Source organism: Bactrocera dorsalis, chromosome 1, assembly GCF_023373825.1.
Source record: "Bactrocera dorsalis isolate Fly_Bdor chromosome 1, ASM2337382v1, whole genome shotgun sequence".
Lineage (NCBI taxonomy): Eukaryota > Metazoa > Arthropoda > Insecta > Diptera > Tephritidae > Bactrocera > Bactrocera dorsalis.
In genome coordinates, this window is record NC_064303.1 from 76,461,878 (window position 1) to 76,477,426 (window position 15,549).

The following is a 15,549-nucleotide window of genomic DNA, read 5'->3' on the forward strand; positions in this document are numbered from 1 at the left end:
GTGCTTCAAACGACGTTTATAAGATCGTCACAGGTGACGAATCATGGATCTATGCGTGTGTGCCCGAAACAAACAGCAATCGACCGTGTGGGTCTTCCGCCAACTCTTGTCCTAAGTTTCAGCCAGCAAAAGAAATACTGAAAATAAAAACCTTGGAAAAATGCAGCATGCGAGATGCTGTTAAAAAGTACAAAGACACTCTTCCAACCAACACCTTAACTGAATCATTTGCTAATGCACTAAAAACAGCAACTCAAATTACACCGCACTCAACCTCAAATAATACAAACATCAACCACACCCCAAATAAAAAAAATAATCAGTACACAGAAAACTGCTCAGCATCTATCTCCACTTCCATAAGTGAACACAACTCTCCACCTACAATAAATAAAACCGATATTCCCATAAACAATAACTTCGCAATTGGTCTTACCACTCTCAGTCCAACAACATCTTCCCTAATTTTCAGCACTCTAATGCCGGTATTCTGCGAGCAGTCTCAATTCTCTAATAGAGACAATTCTGTGGTGAAATCTATTTAGTGACTGTTTGGTATTCTGGCGAGTTTGTCTCATCTCTAATTGAGCAATATCAGTCTCTAACTTGTTACATGCTTTGCACCAAGTCATAGAAAAATAAGAGCAAAGCAATGGCTGATGAAGTTGGACTATTTTACCTTATAATGAAAAAACGAGAGGAGGAAGAGAGGTAATGTATTAATATTTATAATTTTGCAATAATGGATAATAAGGTGCATATCTTCTAGCTACATTCGCAGGCGCAATCTGATTGCTTTGCGAAACAAAAAAGATCCGTTTTCATACGAAGAGAACACATTCAGGAAGTTCTTTCGATTTCCCAAATCTTTGTGCTGGGATCTCATTAATCAACTCAAGCCGTATGACCAACAGCAAACATCGATTCCATTTGAACTTCGGGTGAGTTATATTTTAACCTTAAAGAAACATTTTTTCATGCAATCAAATTTCTCTAATTTATTTCAGTTTTATATTTTTTATGCAATGGCTCATATCAGTGTTGCGTGGGAAATGCATATTTCGCGGTGATGAGCCAACCAACCATTTCAACCAATAACCAATATAATAGAATTAAGACTGGGTAAGTTGTTTTCCAATTAAAAAGAAAATAAATCGCTATTCAACAATTTTATTCCAGATTTTACTCGAAATTTGGAATATAAGGTGTAATTGGAGCAATTGATTGCACTCATATTGGCATAATTGCACCTGCCTTGTCAAACACAGTTGTACCGCATGATTATATGAACAGAAAAGGTTATTATAGCATTAATGTTGAAGCGGTGAGTATTATATTCAATAACTAATAAATAACTAATTAATAAATAATTTTCCCAATAGGTTTGTGACGATGAACTAATTTTCCGGCACGTGAATGCAAAATTTCCCGGCTCATGTCATGACTCCGGTATATGGACTACTTCGCCAGCAAGGATAAAGCTAATAAGAGAACACTCTGATGGAGCTTTTGAATGGCTTTTGGGTGATTCGGGATATCCATTGGAGCCATGGCTTCTTACACCGGTGGCAAACCCTGAAACACCAAATGAACAAAATTTCAATACTTTACCAGCGTAAACACCACCAACAATGTCAGCCTAGAAATCCAACGCAGGATAACTCTTGCCAACAGGTGCTACTTCGGACTAAGTAGGCAATTGAGAAGCAAAGTCCTCTCTCGATAAACAAAAACCAAACTCTATTAGTCACTCATAATTCTCGCCCTGCTATATGGAGCAGAGGCTTGGACGATGTCAACAACGGATGAGTCGACGTTGCGAGTTTTCGAGAGAAAAGTTCTGCGAAAGATTTATGGTCCTTTGCGCGTTGGTCACGGCAAATATCGCATTCGATGGAACGATGAGCTGTACGAGATATTCGACGACATTGACATAGTTCAGCGAATTAAAAGACAGCGGCTACGCTGGCTAGGTCATGTTGTTCGGATGGACGAAAACACTCCAGCTCTGAAAGTATTCGACGCAGTGCCCGCCGGGGGAAGCAGAGGAAGAGGAAGACCTCCATTCCGTTGGAAGGACCAAGTGGAGAAGGACCTGGCTTCACTTGGAATATCCAATTGGCGCCACGTAGCGAAAAGAAGAAACGACTGGTTGTTAACTCGGCTATAATCGCGTAAGCGGTGTCTACGCCAATTAAGAAGAAGAAGGCACATAAGAGCAAGAAACACGATTGAAAGAGCATTTGGAGTTTTAAAATCACCCTTTCGTTGCATTTCAAGAGAACGTACATTACGGTACAAACATTCCAAAGCTGCATTATTTGTTTATACTTGTACAATATTTTACAAAAACGTGGCATTTTTCTAAATGAAACCGAAATATTGCCAGATCGATTACCTCCCGAAAATGTGGGATCAATCTCTGAAATCCATTCGGGGGAGTATTACACTCGAGGCAGAGCAGCACGTCAAAGGTGCATTAACACATTAGATAATTAAAATTCTACCAATACATAATTCAATTCAAAATTAATTTATTTCATTTTTAAATTAAATAAACATAACAATAAAATATATATATGTATATATACATATAAAAGGAACATACATAAAAAGGAACATTTTTCTTTTTCACTTTTTGTACAAAAAAACATAACAATAAATAATTCATATATGTACACATTTTTCACTTTTTCTCTTCTGTTTTTTTCACAATGGTCTGAGCAAGCGACACCATCGCTGCCGCTAAATTATTGATAGACTCTGTGTGTTTATTGATTGAATCAATTGTTTAATACGGAATTCTCTTTCCTCCTCGGCTTCCCCTTTTATTAGATCCATATAATTGCGGAACATTTCGTCCGTCGTCATTTTTTTGCTGCGGGACGATGACGGAGTGCAGTCATTGGACGCATCCGAAGACGTATTCAGGGGCGATGGTGCAGCTGTGAATATTACTTCTTCCTAAATTAGAAAAAGAAAAAACAATTATAAATTCTGCACACTCGTATTGGTCTTTCTTGTTATTCTTACCTCTGTGCCAATGGCTGGTACATCAGTCAACCCATCAACCGCGATTGACCCCAACGTATCCAACGATCTCTGCTCCGTTTCAGAGAGCTCAATTGTTGAGCTTGCGCGTGACCTTATTCGGATTTTCCAATGGCTCAGATTCTGTAAAACAAAGGACATAAATACATGCATTTGCTAATACATATGGTTAAAAATTACCTCTCTCCATTTGATGGGGCCCCGGGTGGGCCCTTTTAGGACATTTAATTGCACGGAGAGTTCCACCCAAAGCTCCTCCATTCTTTTCGGCCGCGAAGGGTCATTTTTGTGTAACTTTATCTCCGGGTGAACCCGCACAAAGTTAAGATAGCACTCTATTTGCTCCTTCGAGGTGCGCAACACTTTATGATGATCTGTAAAAAAGATATATTATACATATATTATAATAATCTTAAAAAAATGAAATTTATATTGTTTACAATTACTTACCTTCCTTTTCCATTATTATCAAATATAAGGATGAACACATGTGTTAATCGATAACTGTGTCGTTAAATTTTTTCATATTTACTTAACAATTGGTTCTGATAAAATGCATATGTTAAGCATTTATTATAAACTATTTCAGTATTAGTTTTCAATAATTATACTGTGCAATTATTAAGAAGAAGTTTTACTGCTGAAATCTTATGAAAAAAAAACTAATTGCATGGAATCGTTTCATACATTACGATTGTGCACTTGCACTCATCTCTAATCAGCTAAACTAAACAGCTGATTGCTGCCCTTCTTTTCTCCATACTATTTGGTGAATATTTTTGAGACTGTATCTGCCAGAATACCAAAATGAGACATCCTGACTAACAGAGTCACTAAATTACAAGCAGAATACCGGTATAAATTCCATCAATAAATATTCAACCGCCAACAATAATCCACCTAACTCAATGGCATTCCATAATAGCTATATGCATGATTCTGATACACCCACAATACACCAACATTCCAAACACAAAGAACAAAATAACACAGAAAATAACGAAGTTGAATACAGCAAAGATTCTCAATAATCATTTGAGTGAGCTTTCAACAGTTGACACTCATAGAGGCCATACACGGGAACACATGTGCGTTCGATCGGTATATGTAAACATGCAGTTTACTCGTGTATGGGCTTGTTCGCGTACCGATCCATGTTCGCGAAAATGTTTGATTTTTTACGATCGGTGCGCGAACATGTTTATCGTGTATGGCGTTTTGAGCGCACAAAATCTCATTATAGTCATATATTTGAACATCTTACACAATTTTTTTGAATACGAAATCTTTGATATTCTGCCTTTAGGAAGCAATTACCCGATGCATCTCGCATATGCATTTATCAGGAACAAAAAATTCAAACGGTTTCATGTTGTTTAATAACTTATCTTCTAGTTAAACTAAGAAAATTCCAAAAAAACTTTTTACTTTTTTTTGTTTAAAAATACATATGTTCAAACTTGGCTTTTCTTAGTTTTTTTTTAGTTTAAATAGAAAATAATTTTATGCCAAAGATAATAAACTTTGCCCCAATTCCAACTTTGCCTACCAATTAAGAATAATCGTAAAAATAAAAAACCGAGAAATCGCGCTTCAAAGTTTTCGCTTTTTGTCCAAGCGCTCATATAGTACTTGTATGTATCTGTCTGACGCTCGGACACTATTTCCCTTCTAGCTTCGACAGTATTTCGAGTTCCAATCTATAACTTTGTTTGTTGTTAGATAATTTTTAAAGAGATTCAAGTGATTGTTTGAAGCTTTTAAAGCAGGCTCTCCCCTTAATAAAGATTTCGTATCAGAATTTATTGATCTTATGAAAAATTAATTGGCAATTTGGCAAACGAAAAGTGATAAATATAAAAATAAAATTGAGAAAAATAAAAGTTGGAATGACTTATTAACGAAATACAAAGAAATAGATAAAAGTGCTACATTAGAAATAAATTCGAAGAAATGTTCCGCTTGCCTGTCGCACATGTTAACTGTGTGAAGAACGAACGCAAAATGGATTTGTGTGTCGTGTATAGGCAAACGAATTCACACAGATCGAACGCACATGTGTGCCCGTGTAAGGCCTCTATCAGCCAAGCTGACAACTCATTCTAGTTGATATCTCATTCTCTCTTAAGATTTCTCATCTTCTCCCTTCTTCAATCTTTCTAGTCAGGGATAATGGGATGCCCAACTTATTCCAGTGTGAGAGCGCCTCAAAATAAGCGTTTTTTATAACATTTTCCATTATGGCCAGATCGAACAAAATAAAAATTTTTGGGCATTTTAAATTAAAACACCCAACATTTAGTACGAATAAAAACTACTATATAGTGGTTATTTATTATATGAAGAAACTATTTAAATCTTTTTAAAGTATATTTAAACAATTGACTTTTGAACTTTCATTACCCAATAAAAGGATTTAAGCTTTTTAGCTCTTAATCAATAAATAGTTTTAATAAATTTCCATTGAAAATAATACTATGATGCATCACATAACAAAACGTTTCATCAAATACCTTTCAATTTCTTAAATTTATTTAATTTTCATTACTTAACATTTTTTATCAGTGGTCTTGAACGATGCAACAAATCCCTCCGTTTTCATATTTTTTTGGTAAGATTTCAATCTGGCCATCGGTCGTTTCCAATTGCTAAACGTCAAAACCTCCTCAATCCAGTCAAATGTCAAAGTTTAGGTGGTTTTGACGTTTAGCAATTGTTCTCTCACTTCCAGTGAGAGAAGAGTTGGACATCTCTTTATCTCTGTTTCTAGTTATCTTTAATCTAAGCGCTTAATAAAGTACTCTCTTAACATGTGTACGATAATGCAATGGAACCTAAATGGCTACATTAACAATTACAACGAACTCCAGCTCTTAATTAAAGATTACGCAACATCGATAATACTCTTAAACGAAACACATATCGCTTACAAACAGACTGCTCATACCCCCAAACAATACGTTGGTATATTCCACAACCTTCCACATAACAAAACAAATAAACAAGGCATTGGTGTTTTACTAAGAAGGGACATTCCCCACAAAGTGAAAGATATCCAGTCATATTTGGCTGTGCTATCGATTGAAATATTTCTAACACAAAGAATTCACGTAATATGCTAATATATTCCACCTGACCAACACTTCACCAAAAACGATATCATGCAAATAACCAGTCAATTTCCTTCCCCAATGATCTTGGCCGGTGACTTGAATGCATGGAGCCCGATATGGGGTTCAATGACAGTAAACTTCAGAGGAAAACATATAGAAAACGTAATCCTTTCCTCAAACTTAATCTCCTTAAACAATGGCTCAGCCACCCATTTTTCTACTTTCTCCACTTTTTCTCATCTTGACATTACTTTGTGTACAGATACGCTCGCCGCCAATGGAACATACTAGACTACTTACATGGAAGTGACCACTTCCCCATAATACTAAAAGTACACTTGGGACCAATAAACAAATGCTATAAACCAAAAAATATTTTCAAAACCGATCACGCTGACTGGGTGAAATTCCAAACTCTCTGCAGAGCTAAATGTGATAAGAGCCCAACAGCAGTAAATTCCAACCAAGAAACCGCTCGAATAACGAAAATTATTCGCTCAGCAGCAAACGATTCCATTCCACAAACTAATCATTCAAAAATTTCTAAAAATATCCTTTGGTGGAATAAACAATTAGCTTTTTTAAGAGCAAAAAAAGCAAACTGCGTGGTATGACTACAAACGATGCCGCACACTAGAAAAACTCATTTGCTTCAAAAAAGCCAACGCCTACTTTCGTCGATCCGTCAAACAAGCCAAGCGCAAATGTCTCGAAGATTTTACGCTCAAAATCAATCCTTCTTCCAATCCGAGACAAATCTGGGCTGACTTCAAAAAGTTAGCTGGTTTGCCCACTACGTCAGCAATCAGGTGCTTAAATTTGCCTTCAGGTCACTTAAACAACCCAATAGATATCGCAGAAGAATTTGTCAACCATTTTTCCAACAACAGTTCTGACAAAAATTTCAGCACTCAGTTTCAAGCCCTCAAATCATCCACACTTTCAGAAAACGCCTCTATGTCTCCATCTACATATGTTACCCTCAGCTAAACAAATCGATTCCAGTGTTCAATTAGATGAGTTTGAGTATGCTATATCCGGAGTAAGCGGCAAAACCCCCGGTTTAGATAAAATATCTTACCCTATGATCAAAAACATGCCAATTGAGCTCAAGCAACGAATCGTCAAACTTTACAATAAAATACTGGACACCGGTATTTATCCCCAATTTTGTAAGACATCGGCCGTAATCCCTATTCTTAAACCCAATAAAGAATCAACAGATATCAACAGCTAGAGACCAATCTCTCTCCTACCATGCTTAGGCAAACTTTTCGAAAAAATAATTGCGAATCGGCTGTCGTGGTACGCCCAGCGGAATGAGTTGATGACACCTAATCAAGTCGGTTATAAAAGAAGCCAAGGCACGTTAGATGTATTACTCCACCTCGACCACTCCATCTGCAACGCTCTGTCCAGTAGGAATCATTTATCTATATTTTCCTTAGATTTCAACAAAGCCTTGATAAAATTGGCGCCCACATTGTGCTGCGGCAATTAAAAAACTGGAAGATCGGTCCGAAAATTTTGAATTTCGTTAAAAGCTTTCTCACTAACCGTAAATTGAAAGTAAATGTTAATGGATTCTTCTCCTCCACACTTCCACTCTCAAACAGCACGCCGCATGGTTCGCCACTTTCAACATTCCTCTTCATCACTGCCTTTGATGAGATAAGTCGAATAATAAACACGCACAAAGGAATCGAGCACCAAATGTATGCAGACGATGTCGTTATTTACACCAATCGTTCCGACCTCAACGCATCCGAATATACATTTTCCAATATCCTTAATGAAATCTCTGAATGGTCGCTAGTTTCCGGTGCATAGCTATCACTAGAAAAAACGCATATCCTCCATATATGCAGAAAAACAAATTGCAGCGGAATAAAAATTTGCTTTAACAACACTAACATAGAATGTACAAAAGAATTAAAAATTCTAGGATTAGTTTTTGACTCTAATATCGGTATTCTGCGTGAGACGATTGTCTCATGTCTCTAATAGTGACTATAGTAATTTAGTGATTCTGTTAGTCACTTTACAATAAAATACCAATTTTGGTATTCTGGCAAATAGAGTATACTACTATACTGTAATTGCCAGAATACCAAAATGAGACTCCTGACTAACAGAATCACTAAATTACTATAGTCACTATTAGAGACATGAGACAATCGTCTCACGCAGAATACCGACATAAGTATAATTTTAATTCGCATTGTAAATACATTAGAAACTCTTTGCAATCAAGATTAAACATTGTAAAATATCTTTCGTCAAAATACTCGTTAATACATCCAAATACGCTCATCAGTGTTGTCAGATCACTTCTTCTTTCAAAGATCGACTATGCGCTTCCGCTTTACGGACGAAGTTCGAAGAACAACATCAAGCGTATATGTGCCCCATACCACTGCGCGATACGCCGTAGCCTCAGAGCTTTTCCAACATCACCAATTGAAATCATTCTTGCGGAGTCAGGTCTACCAAGTGTACAAAATAGGATTGAAGACGCAACCCACCGACTGCTATCAAAAGCGGTTGAAAGCACAAACTCATCGCTGACCAAGGCCTTTGGTACTTCGCTGAGGCGTACCAGGCTACCAAGATTTCTTTCAGCAATAACAAAATGCGTTATCTATGCAAAAAAAATGCTCTTCGACTGTCTGTGGGGAATAAAGTAAAACCCCTTCATCCTCATTGGCTAATCCCGTGTGAATCACTCCCCAACAAACTATCCAAGCTGCCCAAACAGAGCACACCAAACGATGTTTTCAAAAAAACGTTTTTTGAAATGGAGCATGAATACAAAAAAAATGGCTGGAAGTTTGATCTTCACAGACGGATCTAAATCATCCGAATACACTTCCTTTTCCGTGGTCACGAACACAGGTAATACAATCTGCAACTGGCTTCTTCCTCATATGTGTTCGGTTTTCTCAGCAGAGGCATCTGCCATATTGAAGGCGGTCGAGCATGCAAAAAAGCACAATGGTAAATACCTTATTTGCACAGACAGCAAGTCTTGCATCTCAGCCATTAAGTCGTTATCAAATTACAATCCGATAATAAGCAAAATCAGAGACGCCGTGATCAGCGCTCCGAGAAAAATCAAAATAATGTGGATTCCGGGCCACGTGGGAATAACTGGCAATCACCTCGCTGACGCCGCTGCCAAAAGTGTCAAAAACATACCGGCTCTTTCTTACAACTATCTTTCGAAACAAGACATACGCAACTTCTTCAAACACAAAAGGCTCGAAGAAAACTTAAATGCTTGGAAACTACACACCCATAGTTACGCCATCATCAACCCAGATAGAATACCAACCTTGTATGGGCACACCACGAAAATAAGCGCCATCAAAGTATACACTCGCCTCAGGATCGCACACATCATCCTAACTCACTCGCATATACTTATGGGAAACTTCCGTTCCAATTGCCCTTTTTGTGACAACTCCGTATCAATTCAACACATACTATCAGACTGCCCAGTAATCCACTCAACAACACACTACTCTGACAACATTGACTTAGCACAAGCATTAAAAAATCCCTCAGATAAAAACGTAATGATTACATATAAATTTTTAAAAGATAGAAATTTACTAAAATACATCTAACACACTAACAACTAACTAACACAATTATAGTACCTAAGCTATTAATAAGGCGGCTGAAGGCCTGGTAGCCAGTGCTGTGATTTCATGTATTTATGGATGTATGGAAGAATAAAATACAGTAGAGGCCCGCTAATCCGGATCAATTAAAACCGACCCTTATTCGGAATATAAGGGGATCCGGATTACCAAAGACATATCAGAACTATGTATGCATTAAGATAAAATATTTACAAATTTCTGTTTGTTTATTATAACAAATAATACACATGTTTCAAACTTAAAACAATACATTGGAAATAAACGTTAGAAATTTGTATGTATCAAGCGGTGTAATAAATCTCTAAATTTAATTGAAAAAATCGATTAATTTTGTTTGGTGAACGCTTTTTTGTTTAGCCTCTATTGCTCGCTGCCGTAGCGTTCTAAGAATACACAAACTGTCCGATTTAACGTTATTTTCCTCTGACCACTGTATACAGGTGCTGAAGCTTTTAATAGCGTCTTCATGTTTAGCTTTTGGTTCATTGTTTTCGACTTCTTCAACGGAGGAATCGTCGTCACTATGGAGGGGTAAATGGTCGTTATCTCCAATAAGCCATTCACTAATTTCAGATTGTGGCAGTTGATGATTGTTATTATCCATTCTCTGCAACATTTCCGATTTCTGTTAGCTCTTGTGCATCTTCACGCTGTGACGTCCTTTCTTTGAGAACAGACAGAAAACGCTATCATCTGGATCCTCATCGGCATCGGAACTTTTTTCGGTATTAACTATATCGTTATTCCCTGAATAGGGAAGAATTTTTTGACAACATTTTGCTACTGACGACAGCTTGTCCCAAGAATTCGCAAGCAAAAAAACAGCATCCTTTATTGTGAGTTTTTTATTAACTTTGGAAACATCATTTTCTTCCAAAGACAGGATATGCACCAAGAGGCTTTTGAGATAATACAATTTGGTTAAGCGTATTGTGTTTTGGTCCATTGGTTGGATAAGAGCTGTGTAGTTAGGTGGAAGAAATATGGTTATAATTTTACCATCGTCGCTCGTAAGCTGCGCAACAGATGCGTGACAAGAAGCATTATCAACTAGTAAATAGCTTTTCCATCTAGGTTGTTTTCCGCTTGAAAATCCTTTACTTGTTTGACAAACGACTCGTGAAACCATTTTACGAAAATAGTTGAAGTCATCCAGGCATTTTTTTTTTAATTCAACTGGAAGATCGCTACAGTTCTTAAAAGCTCTGAGATTTTCCGCTTATCCAATTACCACCATTTTAAGTTTATGTGTGCCATCACCGTTTGCACAAGCAAGAAATGTTACTCTCTCTTTAGAGGTTTTTCTCCATGGAGCACTTCTTTCTACAGCAGACAGACACCCATGTTTGATCAGGAAGTAATTTCCAGAATATTGCGGATTCACACAAGTATGAAACAAAGCGCACGCATAAGTGGCGAAATAAAGTGCGAAGCGAATGTAGTGAATAATAAACATGTGATCCGGATTAGAGAATACGGATAGAGAATGTCGGTCCGGATTACAAGGTACATAATAGAAATTTTGAATTTTTTAACTCTGTCCGGATTACAGTGGAATCCGGATTAGGCCGTGTCCGGATTAGCGGGCCTCTACTGTACTAGCGGATCCGAATTTCAACAAACCAAGTCACATTGATGTAGTAACTGGAGCTGATTTGTACCCAAAAATAATGAAAAAAGGCATAATTAAAGCTGATGGATTACTAGGACAAGCCACAATGCTTGGTTGGATTGTGTCTGGTAATGAAGTAGTAGCAGCTATGACAACATTTAAACTAGATGATTTAGAAAGATTTTGGGAAATGGAAAAGGATAAAGAGGAGCCTACTCCAGAAGATGCCATATGTGAACAAAATTATATTTAGACGACAACACGTAATTCTTCAGATGAGAGATATATAGTAGCCATTCCGTTTAAGAAGTTGAAAGAGCTTGGAGAATCTAGAAAGTCAGCAGTTGCACGGCTGATGAGTATAGAAAGGAAATTTGATGCAAGAAAAGATCCAAAAGACGACTACACAAAGTTCATGCGGGAGTATCAAAAGATGGGACATATAAAGGAAGTTGAAAAGATGGGTCGAGGTAAATATTACTTGCCCCATCAAGCTGTAATTTTGACGCATCGGCAAAAACTACAAATGGTCACAGTTTGAATGACGTAATGCTAATCGGGCCAAGATTACAAAAGGATATTGTAGATATCATTGTAAAGTGGAGTATGTGACGTTATGTAATGAGTGCTGATGTGGAAAAGATGTATCGGCAAATAAAAGTCAGAGATGAAGATCGGGAATACCAGTATATCCTATGGAGAGAAAATCCACAGGAGAAAATAAAAGAGTTCAAACTTACAACAGTTACATATGATACAGCAGCAGCACCATTTTTAGCAGTGATAACATTACAAGAGATTGGTAACATTTACTGCAAAGACAATAAAAACGTTCATGGCGTCATTAATAACGATTTTTATATGGCCGATCTCATGACAGGCGGACATACTATTCAGGAATGTAAAGAATTACGAGAGAAATTGATACAAGCTTACAGAGTGCAGGATTTCATTTAAGAAATGGTTATCAAATAGTTCCGAAATAATTGATGATCTTACACGGGAAGATAATGAAATTATTCAAATCGAAGAAACGGATTCAGTGAAAACATTGGGGTTACAATGGGAACCAAAACGTGACCTATTTAAATTTAAAGCAGCAGCTCAACAGATGGAAAAAATTACAAAACGAACAATACTATCACAATTGGCAAAAATATTTGATCCGCTTGGTTGGTTTGCACCAGTAACAATTGTCTACGGGTGGATCTTGGGACGAGTCATTAAATAAAAAGTTAGAAGAAGAATGGCTGAAATTCGGTAAACAATTAGATATATTAGATAAAATAACCATTCCACGCTGGATCGGTACAAATAATAACACTAGTTTGGAATTGCATGCGTTTGGAGACGCATCTGACAAAGCATATGCAGCAGTAATTTATGCAAAAGTGGGGCAGCAAGTAACACTGTTGCTTGCCAAAAGCAAAGTAAACCCTATTAAAAATAGGAAAACAATACCCAAATTGGAACTTTGCGGTGCACTTCTATTGGCTAATATATTAAAAAGAGTCAAGAAGACATTGAACTTACAGTGTAAAATTTATGCATGGAGTGATTCGATGGTTACATTGTCATGGATTCAATACAAAAACAACAAAGCGAAGTTTGTACGCACCAGAATAAACAATATAAATGAGATGATTCCGGAAGCTGAATGGAGGTACGTGAAATGAACTGAAAATCCAGCAGATATTGCATCAAGAGGGACATCACCTGAAAAATTACTACAACCCAGTTTATGGTGGCCAGGACCATCATGGCTTCAATTAAATACAGATCATTGGCCGAAAAGAGTTGAAGAAAAAATAGTTACTACAACCACAATAACGGAGGAGAAAAGCTTTTCCTCAATACTAAAAAATTTTCAGACCTTGGAAAACTAATTAGAGTGATGGCATACGTGATGTGATTCACAAATAAACTTCGAAGAAAACCGATAACAACAGATTATTTAACAGTAGACGAGCTGCAATTGGCAAAGAAGAATGTAATTAAAATACAACAAAAATTAGATTTTTATGATGAAATACGACAATTAAGAAACGACAAGGTGTTGGATAGAAAAAAACAAATTATCAACATTATATCCTTTTGTAGATGAAGATGGCATTTTAAGAGTAGTAGGAAGACCTTTATTGAGTGCGCCAGAACCATCTCAAAAAAGAAATATGACGACATCAAATAGATGGAATCTTCTTCAAAAAATGAAATGCCAATTTTGGAAGATTTGGAAAGAGGAGTATTTACATACATTACAACAAAGGTATAAATGGAAGCAACCGATGAACAACATCAAAGAAGGACAAATTGTTTTGATAAGAAACGAGACTTCTTATCTAGATAAATGGCCGATGGGAAAAATTACTGAAAGGCATAAAGGATCTGATGGAATGGTGGGCGTTATAACCATTAAGACGGAAAGTAGCATAGTGAAAAGGCCTATTAATAAAATATGTCCACTCTACTCCGAAGAAGAAGAGAAAAGTGTCGAACAAGAAAAGAGCAAATCGTTTAGAAGCAGGAGAATAAATACTATTTCAATAGTAACTTGCATGCTTTTACTAATACAAACAGCAATAGCAACGATGACTAGTGGAGATATTCAAATAAATGAGATACGAAGCAAAAGCGCAATATATCTCGAAAAAATTGGTATGATTGATATAGAGATGTCCACGTGGAATTTGGTGGTGTATTACAACATTATTTCAACCAGATAAATGGAATAGCTGATTATATCGGAAGACTGAAAAAACAGTGTCATCTCCTCACCAATTTCGAATCAAGCTGCGAAATGATGAACTCAGCACTTGAAAAACGGTTCAAGGCATTAGAGATGGATAATGACCTCTTGCTGTAACCAAAAAAGACACGTCGAGCACCTTTTGAGTTTGTAAGAACTATTCATCACATTCTTTTTGGAACGATGGATGCAGATGATCGAAAGGAGTTAGAGAAAGACCTAACTAATTTATTAGACAACGAGAAGAATTTAAAACAATTGAATCAGAAGCAAACGTCTGTAATTGATTCATTCTGAAGAAATCGCAAGAAGAAGTGCGCGAAACTTTCGTAAAGATGAATGGACAATTGAATTTATTCTACTCAGAATTAATAAAAAATCTCAACGCCGAGAGGATGGCATTAATTTATGCCACACAACTTAGTATGACGTTGACAGAATGTGAAGATATTCAATCGTCAATTACACCGGTCAACACGATTGTTGGGTCTGACTACATGTTAAATTTTAGTTTCTCCTATGACAAAAAGAAGGAAAAAAATTTTTTTCGGTTAAAGTTTGCTTTCGTAGAAATTAGAGCAATTTTTAGATTTTTTTTTCTTACCTTCTAAAGTATTTCTAGAATTTACGCAGGTGAAGTGAGGTACCCAATTTTCATTTTGATTACTGACTTTTAGGTTAAAATAGGCTTCAAAGGCTTCGCATAGTTTCAAATTGGTTGATAAAGCCAATTTTTTACTTCTAACTTTAATAAATTCTCCGCAAATAAAACAGAATAAATCAACATCATTTTTACACTGACTACACTAATATTGTTGTTACACTATGTATAATAAACAAGTTAACATTCACTACTGCGCCTCTTACAAATAATAATACTGTTTACTTTCGGGTTAATCAAAGTGCTGCCATCTTTAATTTATGAAATAAATTAAAAAATACTTATCGATGTAGATCATCCCAAAATAAACTTTAAGAACCAAAGATTAATATTTAAGTGTTTTTCAATGTCTAGAATCAGAATTCAAGCATGAGAACAGAAACCCCAACAAAAATATTTTTTTTGTTGACCGGTGTTATCAATCTGTTAAGCTCTAAACACAATACGACGACAGACGACTGTCAAATATTACACACGTTCTTATGGACACTTATTTTGATGACGACACGAAAACACGACTGTAGGCCGACAGTTGTCATTCTCGCTAATTCCTATTGCCAACGACAGTAGAATGGAAGAAGAGAGATGAGGAAGAGTGGTGATGCCACTAATATGTAAAATGTAAAATTATTCACAGCTCTTACAAACTTCGCGTTATTTTACAAATAAAAGCATAAAATAGCTCTATTATATCATTT

At 36.4% G+C, this 15,549-nt stretch overlaps 3 protein-coding genes across 6 annotated transcripts in view; 1 reads left to right on the plus strand and 2 right to left on the minus strand.

Annotated features, from left to right (window-relative positions):
- Positions 1-15,549, minus strand: part of LOC105225451 (retrovirus-related Pol polyprotein from transposon 297) — a 332,389-nt gene that overhangs the window by 213,060 nt on the left and 103,780 nt on the right. The window lies entirely within an intron of this gene.
- The window catches only part of LOC125777012 (uncharacterized), a 160,156-nt gene that overhangs the window by 30,080 nt on the left and 114,527 nt on the right, over positions 1-15,549 (plus strand). The window lies entirely within an intron of this gene.
- Positions 2,518-10,124, minus strand: LOC125777018 (uncharacterized). The gene is made up of 4 exons (XM_049450816.1): positions 3,502-10,124; positions 3,232-3,425; positions 3,034-3,174; positions 2,518-2,964 (listed from the first exon to the last, which is right to left on the minus strand). The coding sequence occupies exons 1-4, from the start codon at positions 3,539-3,541 to the stop codon at positions 2,746-2,748; spliced, it is 594 nt and encodes a 197-aa protein (XP_049306773.1). The 5' UTR covers positions 3,542-10,124; the 3' UTR covers positions 2,518-2,745.

Bases quoted from the DNA above. Each gene is read 5' to 3' on its own strand.
- LOC125777018 (XM_049450816.1), bottom strand. From the start codon at position 3,541: ATGTGTTCATCCTTATATTTGATAATAATGGAAAAGGAAG. The intron at 3,175-3,231 runs GTAATTTTTAAC...TTTGTTTTACAG, and splicing joins GCCCCATCAAATGGAGAGAG to AATCTGAGCCATTGGAAAAT. The intron at 2,965-3,033 runs GTAAGAATAACA...TTTCTAATTTAG, and splicing joins TACCAGCCATTGGCACAGAG to GAAGAAGTAATATTCACAGC.